We start from the raw sequence: 8,992 nt of genomic DNA on the forward strand, positions 1-8,992 counted from the left end.
TTGCTACACCAAAGGTTGAATCCGATGATGATTGGCTCCGTTCCAATATTTTCAAGACTCGATGCAAATCTCATGACAAGGTTTGCACCATTGTGATCGATGGTGGGAGTTGTGAGAACATCGTATCTCATAAAATGGTGAACAAGCACAAGCTCAAAACCGAACAACATCCAAAGCTGTATTGGATTGCATGGTTCAAGAAATGATATGAGAGTAACTTTTTTATTTTCAAGAACGAATTTGATCAAGAGACCAATGATAATGGTAAATTCAATGCTCTACTTGTTGTTGAAACTAACGAGGAGTACGAAGAACTTCAACGGCAATTCAATGAATTCATCACCAAAGAAATTGGATCCGATTGCATATTAGGTGAACCGATGGATATTGAAGTGATGGGTGAATGGAAAAATATTACATCGATTTTTTCATCCAATTACATCGATCCATTTTTATTTGATCCTACATTGAAGCTCACAGTTGATATTTATATATTTAAACATGTTCAAAATCTAGACAAATTATCACTTCTTCATGGAGATTATGAAGCGGAGTTTGATCTTGGGAAGTTTCAATTGATGATCATTCTTCGATACTTCAAGGTTCGAGGGCGAGTTTTCTTGAACTAAGGAAGTTTAGCAAATTTCAAGATCGTGTGGATGCCCCTTTTCAAGTGCTTAAGAAAATTGGGGATAATGCATTCAAGGTTGAGCTCTCTCCAAATATCAATACTCACCCAACTTCAATGATAAAGACTTGACAACTTATCATGGAGAGCTTGATGAGAACTCGTGGGCGAGTTCTTTCTCACCCGGAGATAATGATGTAGTGCCAACATGGCAGCCATGTCATGCCTAGGTGGTTTTGGTGGAGTTCCAAGGTGCAGTCACTCATTAATGTTGCTGGCCCGTTTTGAATCTGATTTTTGAGCTTCTAAATGGAAGAATTATGGAAAGTGGTAAACTACAAAGTTGTAGGTCTCTTTGAGATCTTTACTCACCCAACTTCAATGGTAAACTACAAATTCGTTCAAGATCCTCTACTAGCTAGCTTAGGGACTAACATAACATTAATTGCATTGGAACTCACTAACTTTGACTGTTTTGGGAACCTACAGACATAATTCTTCCATTTAGAAGCTCAAAAATCAAGTTCAAAACGGGCCAGCAACATTAATGAGTGACTCCACCTTGGAACTCCACCAAAACCACCTAGGCATGACATGGCTGCCATGTTGGCACTGCATCACTTTGTTACATTAGGAGTTTACTCTACCTTAATTCTACACAAGAAGAACTATCTTAGTAGAGTCCTGCCCTGTATTTTAGTTGTGCTAAAAGAGAGGGGACTTAAGTTTTCATTTAAACCATGTGTGAAATGAGAGGAGAATGAAAAGAGTATCGTACAAAATAAGAGGGGGCTATTTATACTTCTCTTAGTCTCTATTAGGATTGCAGGAAATTTCTAGAAAAGTTTGGAAATGAAAAAATTTCTAATGGGTCATCATATTTACTTTGTCTGTCATCATGAGAATGTCCCTTTCAGCATCGCACCAGTACGATTCCATAAAATCCTAATCGCTGATTTTTTTTTTCCTCATGTGCTGATCTAGCAAACAAGATCCACATGAGATGACTCTTGGGAACTATGCTTTGGTGAATGCTATTTGAGCATAACTAATAAGGGAGTTGAGGTACATTATGGGCTTATTACACCGATACAAAGCTTGAATAAAAATTCCATAAGAGATGGAAAAAATAAAACCAAAAACTACATTAAGGAGAAGCCGCTTGAAGACAGGAAATCACTGCATCATAAGGAACAATCAAATCTGTATGATATATAAGCTCCACCACCGCCTCCATTCTATTTGTTAGAAACACATATAAGCTTCTAAAACTACGCCTCATTCGACTTCTTCCATCTCACTAGAAACTTGAGAAATGTCATGACCTGGGAAATTTAGGTATTTGCATGTAGAATAAGCAACAACTTAAAAACCTTACTAAAAATTCTATTTAACCCATTTCAAAAAAATATATATATTTAACAAAAATAAGATTTCAAATACCTCAGACGGGTCTCGTAGAGAGTAGAAAGCATTGGTTTCTTTCGGCACTGATGATACTAAAATGCCATAACCTCGATTTCCTTCCCGCAAGACCTGGAAATAATAAGCAGTAAAATGACAAATAATTCCAAATAGATATACGCCGTCATGCAAGGATTATCTTATGAATTATAATTAACACCTTAAATGCATCTTCATCAGTGCGGTCATCTCCAACATATATGGGGAGTACATCATCAGAATTACTCAGTCCTGCGCCATTTTATCAGTCAAGTTAGATTATCATTGCCACACCAGCCAACCACAGATGTGCTCACCGTCAAAAGGAGATTAATACTCACCAAGTGATTTCAGTAGAAATTCAACTGCTTTCCCTTTGTCCCAATTAATCACAGGACGGACCTCTAAAACCTGCACAAGGATTAGCAAATACAAAATTATGAAAACTTAAGACATCAGCCATTAGCGATCTCCCAAAGGTGAGGAGGAGAAGAAGATAAGTAACATCTAATTTGGATGTTACCTTCCGCCCATGTGTTAAATGCAACCGTGGGTAGTCCTTTAGGATATCATGAACACATTGTGCAATAGTAGTCCAATACTGAGTCATAAACAACACAACAGAATTAAATAAACAATGCCAAATAATATAGTTGTGGAACAAAAAATATAGTGATCCTGACTACACCCTTACCTTTTCATCTACAAGTCTGTAGTGTACAGAGACACAAAACTTATTATTCTCAACTGTTGCACCTTTTATTCCTTTAGTATTTTCAACAAGGGATCTAAAAACCTGTCACAGAAGAGCACAATGAGCTTATGTAAGAGAAGGGGGAACTAAGACTGGTTGCTGCACATGATCTAAGGACAGTTTCAAACCTCATCGATCATAGGTAAAAATTCCTTAGCAGGCTGGTAGAGATTTACCTCCTTACCCTACAAAGCATAAAGAAATTCAAAAATTCAAACAAGGTTAGAAATCCCAGTAAATGCAAAAAAATAAAAAACGATAGGCTAATGAAATAACACTCGACGAGAAGCAAAGAATTCAAGGACCAATGTCAAGCGTACTATATCCATAAAATGCTTTCATGTTAATTAACAAGAGAGTGACAGCAATGTAGAAAATTTAAAAGAGTATTCCAGCTGATGGATAGTAAATATAAGCCAAGAGTAAAGTGCCTACTTTTACTTTCATATTTAAGAGAGTTAAAAACATCCTGTCCTGTATCATTTATGTTATTAAGCTATCTGAACAAAGGATGTCTACTATAAAAAAAACTAAGAAAAAATCCACTGGATGTAACGATTTATAGCTATGTAGAATGTGTTACACCAGAACACATCAAATTTTATCCATGTCTGTATTATATTTCAAGTATATCTTCAAGCATATCATATCTGGAAAACACACAGAATGAACCAATAAAAAATGGTTTATCCTCACCTGCTTGTAATCAGACCTAATACAGTTTGAATGGTCATCAACAGAGACAGTGTGTGTGACTGGGCCCATTATGTCCATACCATGACTACCGGCATAATAGAGTTCTGGTAATCCTACGAATTCATAAACCTGAGAAATGGTTCAAGTGGATATCAGATTTAAGAGCAAGATATTAGAAAGAAAACTTTCCAAAATAATAATAATAAAAAAATACCTTATCGCGGCATCTTCCGCTAATTATTGCTGTTGAAAAATACTTTGCAACATTTCGAACCGCAGCACGCATCTGCACAAGTTACAAATGATTGTGATCCCAATTAGAAAATCATTTAGGATGACTCCACTGATAAAATAACTTGTGTAGTTACATAAATACAAGATTCTCTTACCGCATTAGACATAAAAGCATGATCAGGATTATCTACAATCGGTGAGAGCGTTCCATCATAATCCAAAAACAATGCTACCCGCTTGCCTTTTGCAAAATTCATTATTTTCTCAAATGATATTAAAGCTGACGGATAATTCATCTGCATAAACAGAAAAGATAGACATTAACAGATTACATACATTTTCTGGTGAAGAACCCAAAAAATCGTCGAACTTAGTTGCTTTTTATTCATTTGTTATTTTTAGCAGAAAATCAATATTGATTGAAAATTAAGAAACTTACCAGCCAGGAACAATATATGGCATCATTTTCATCAGATGCAACCTCAACATTGGACTCTTTGCTTAGTTTTTTACGAGGAGGTGATGAGGACATCATGGCATCCAGCCAACCAGCAGCATGGACGTCATCAAGGTTGGCTGGAATGCCCTTTTTCCTGGGAATATTTACGAAAAGGCTAGAAGAGAATGCTGGCGCCGGTGGTGAGTAAGACGAGAGACTAGAATGAATGCCTAGTCTTGATTTGCTTATGGGCACAGGTTCAGTAAGAACAGGGGCTGCATGATTCGACTTGAAGTTCATCAGATAGATTACTTTCTAGGTTTAAGGTTTAGACTCTTTCCACTCAGATATGTCCAAAAATGTTTACACACTTTCCACTCAAATATTTACCCAACTCTTTTATCTATGAAAAACAACCTCTTCAAAGTTTTCTTGTCACTGCTGTTGTGTAAGCCCATCAATTGCAGGCTTCCTGAAAACTGGGAAGCGCAGATGTGTTAAAACAAAAGTAAATTGGAGCTTGAACATCAAATATAGACTTCCTTGAACAAAAACCAAAAGTTACTTCAACAAAAATTTAGGCTGGAAACAGTTTTGAGAATGCATACCTTTTCATCTCTATAACTACACTGCATTTATCTTGGGAAAAATGAACATTTGAAGAAGCAAAAACCTCAACAAAAGACTAATACACAGTTTGTAACTGCTGGGGCGAGATTCTCCTAGCTTCTGCATGATACAAAACAGAAATGATTCAACTTGACAATCAGTTATACATTGAGTTGAAGGGAGTTTAGATACTTATGATGCATATAACATATATAAATCACAAGAAAAATGAAGGGACAAACAGCTTCACCCTTAGTAATGTGTCAAAGGCCCAAATTATTACCATGTATAATATACATCAAGTTTCTTGTTATACTACCATGAATGTAAAGCAATAACTACTAATAAAATAAAGTTTTTCAATTAAATATTTTTATTATGGTTCTAGTGGAAGTGCTGAACATAATCCATATATGGGAATCCATTTCGCAATCAGTTCCACCTTGTGTTGCATGGATTCGGATTCGCACAGATTTGAGGTGTTGTATTCGACAAACCCCAAAATGTAGGAGTCGAGAATTGGGTAACTATTATTTAAATTAAATAAAAAATAATATTAATTTAAAATTTTAATTGTATATATATATATATCATGAAAAAAAAATGAGGCATTAGGATTTTTATTGAGAGAGTGGAAGGGAGAAGGGGCCGATGATCCAGGATGGACGGTCGAGGCACTAGGGTTTTATTAGAAGAGGACGGGCTGTGCTTTTAAAGAAGAAGAAGAAGAATTTAAGAAGAAAACAAATATAAAGGGAAAATATACAGGATTTGCATTCTAAAACAGACAAAGACGTGTCAGATTCGCTAGAAAAAATAGGATTCGTGCAGGACATGGCTACAACTAAAATCCAGGTGTATCCCATGTGAATCCATGTCCAATTCGCTTGTCGAAACTTGTCGACGCGGATTCAGCAGGGGGCATGCAACATAGGTTCCACTGATCTACACTTACCATCTATATTGCACAGGCTCGTCTCATTTAATACTCCTGAACAAGAAATAAAGAAAAACAGCTATTACCCAGAAACACGTTATGATACCTAGGTAAAAGCATAGAACGACCCCTATACCATCTAATATGAAAAATTTGAAATAATTTAAGTTAATATTATTTTATTGGTTGTCATGAATTGGTACAATTGACCTAGAAGACTTGGACTGACGACTCAAATAGAGAGCAAGTCAAGTCAATAACCCAACCCCCACGCTAGCATAAATAAGTGGTTCAGGCAAAGTTCTCAATAAACTAGTTTTTGCCAAATCTTTGACTCCTAAATATCTCAACATCGAAGTACAACTATAAAACAACAAAATGATACTTTTCTTTCTAGAAACAATAAAACTAGAATTCTTCCTAATGCTCTTTCTAGATGCTGGTAGATGTTGGGAGGATTTGGAGAAGAAGAAGTCAAAAGGAGATTGAGAGCAAATCTCCCAGATGTTGTTTAGTTGGGTTAGGAGATATTTTTTGGGAAATGTTATCAGCACTACTGTATTTTGATAAGGGCACTCTTACTTTATTAAAAGTAAAGTATGGCCCGCACCATTGGATGATCCAAACCGTCCATTAGATGGGCCACAGCCTAAATAGGTTGTGCCCCAAAAATTATTTCCATAGGTTGATCCTAACCGTACAATCTATAGAGGTTTAGGATCAACCCTCTAACATTCAAATCAGAGGGTTAAGATCGACTTACGGAAATGATTTTTGGGGCACAACCTACGTGGGTTGTGGCCCATCTAATGGACGGTTTGGATCATCCTATGGTGCAGTCCATACCGTACTTTTAATAAAGTAAGAGTGCCCTCATCAAAATACAGTAGTGCTGATAACATTTCACTTTTTTCCTTTTTACAGGAATTTGCTAGCCACCTTCACCGAGGCCACTTGCTCGGCTTGTGGCTCATCCTTTGATGCAAAGATTGGAAGAAGACATGGGTACAAAGGTGGCTAGCAAAAGCATAAAATAGAAAAAATAGTAATCATTACGATTTATTAGATTTGTGATAAAAGGGTAAGTTTTAAATGAAAAATTACCGAAAAATGAAAACAAATAGGAAAATTACAAAACAAATACGAATATGTGGTGCTAACATATGAATTACCAAAAATACTACAGTGAAAGTTATAAAATTATGATAATTACGGAAAAATTTCCCCTTTTTTCTTCGATTCGGAGAAATTCATCCGGCGAATTTTGAGGGTTCCACGTTACCGACAAGCGCCCGACATCCCCGGCGGTCAAACTCCCTAATTTCTTTAAATTCCCTACCAAACACCCTTCGGCGAATTAGTAGAATTACATTCCCTGCTATTTAAGAGAACCAAACAGAGCATAAAGGAACCTTTTTAGCAAACTGACAGAAATATTTGCAACCAATCAAGGTAAAAGTAAAAAAAGTGAGTTTGACCTGGATCAAAAATCAACGGGGAGGGTTTATTCTCTCTCTGCCCTTGTTGTTTGACTGTCGGCCACCATAGAAAAACTCATATATTAAACCCTTCTATTGCCCACCAAAATAAAAGGAAGAAAAGATTATAAATCAGTGTTTCAAAATGCAGATGTGGGTCAAAACGGCCTAAGAAAATCCTAGCCGACTCGGCCCGACGCGGTCGTGTACTCAGTCAATTCGGCTGAGTCCTCAGGTTGACTCGGTGAAAACTTAAGAGAGTCAAAGGAGTTTTTATTGACTTTGTAGGACAAAATGCGGAACGCAGCCAAGGTAAAAGTGGGTTGACTCGGGGGAGTTTAAGAACTAAGTTTTTGAAAATGAGTTTAAAAACTATATTATAATAATAAGCAATATGCATTTGAGATAAACAACAATAACATATAAAATACAAAAAAAAAACCAACAAAACTTCTATATTATCAGGTAGAGAAATTGTGCATAACAACTGCTCATGTCCAAAAAAACGAATCGACCCAAGACGGCTGAATATGTCCAGTTTGTTGCAAATTGCTGCTACCATAAAGTTTGATTTATGGCCGTGTTTGTGAATGTAATCTTATGCCCTGGTTACCTTCAATTGTGCATAACAAATGCTCATGTCAAAAATCTTTCCTAGCATCCGTAGGGGTTAGCAAAAATCTGATGAGATGTCACAGTTTCATTTACTTGGGATGTGCCCACCCATAGCCTTCTGTAGGTTCCTTGTGAGCACAATTTATGATGGTTTTACTTATCTAGAATTTAGCCTGACATGCTTGCAGGAAACAAAACTAGTCACAGACAGTTGTGCTGCACTTAAAAGCATGCAACACAAATAAATGACTAAAATATATATGTAGGCCTACTTCAAATACGAAAGAAACAAATCGACCCATGCAACCAATCTCCCAGGCATGGCAGCATTGTCTCTAATCCATTGGACTGGTAGAAAATTTGTAAGCATCAATGTTTCGATGACATCTATGATCTCGCCTTAGTGCTCCGGATGGAAGGCATACAATGTTTGTTGGAAATTGTAAATCAAAATTAATATGTGCATGGGTTTGTGAAAATGAATCATGGGAACTACAACTATGTGTTAATGTATTTACTATTTTTAGGTGTCTCTTGAGTCTATAAGTATAAGTATGGAGTCCTTGCTGTAGAGTTGAAAGCTTAAAGAGCTTCAAGGGAAAGCTTAGAGAGAAGCTTCAAGGGTGAAGGTTCAAGGGAGAACAAGTGTAGAGATTTCTTTGAAGTGTGTTTTGATATACATAAAGTTCTTTCTTATTTTAGTGTCACACTTGTTTTTTCGTGGAGGTCTACACGTGCCCTATGGCTTTGTCTCTCCCAAACTCCCTTCCCTTTCTCTTTTGATCACAACACGGCATTATCGATCCATCAAATTGGGGCCAACAATGTTTCAGTGTCTGATGGCATATTTGAAATGGGCTGCTCCATCTAAAGGTTTGTGGTTTCAGATTATGTGAAAGCCTCCGACTTGCCAGCTACAAGACACGGATCAGCACATTGGCTTGTTAACACCAAAGGAAAGCAATTTAGTCTTAGAGAAATGTCCCTAAGAGCAAGGTTTTATAGTAGAAAAAGTTGCCAGTGAAATTGCTAGTATGATTGGTAAAAAAGAAAAGAAAAGGCGAACCGAAGTAGAATGAGTAAAAGAGGATAGTAAGATGAAGACAGAAACGTAGACCAATTTCTTTTTCTGTAGTCTATTATGCTGTGTGGGTCCTAG

General features: G+C 36.7%; 1 protein-coding gene across 1 annotated transcript; it reads right to left on the reverse strand.

Moving 5' to 3' along the window:
• Positions 1-1,489: 1,489 nt before the first annotated feature.
• On the reverse strand, positions 1,490-4,919 carry LOC143886651 (putative trehalose-phosphate phosphatase F). The gene is made up of 12 exons (XM_077390705.1): positions 4,803-4,919; positions 4,195-4,673; positions 3,911-4,051; positions 3,736-3,807; positions 3,522-3,650; positions 2,954-3,010; positions 2,766-2,867; positions 2,595-2,672; positions 2,413-2,482; positions 2,253-2,323; positions 2,072-2,164; positions 1,490-1,953 (listed from the first exon to the last, which is right to left on the reverse strand). Exons 2-12 carry the CDS (start codon positions 4,492-4,494, stop codon positions 1,900-1,902), a joined length of 1,167 nt encoding a protein of 388 aa, XP_077246820.1. The 5' UTR covers positions 4,495-4,673; positions 4,803-4,919; the 3' UTR covers positions 1,490-1,899.
• Positions 4,920-8,992: the final 4,073 nt, after the last annotated feature.

This window comes from Tasmannia lanceolata, unplaced genomic scaffold (genome assembly GCF_043159265.1).
Source record: "Tasmannia lanceolata isolate RefF3 unplaced genomic scaffold, GAP_Taslan_0.1 ptg000002l, whole genome shotgun sequence".
NCBI lineage: Eukaryota > Viridiplantae > Streptophyta > Magnoliopsida > Canellales > Winteraceae > Tasmannia > Tasmannia lanceolata.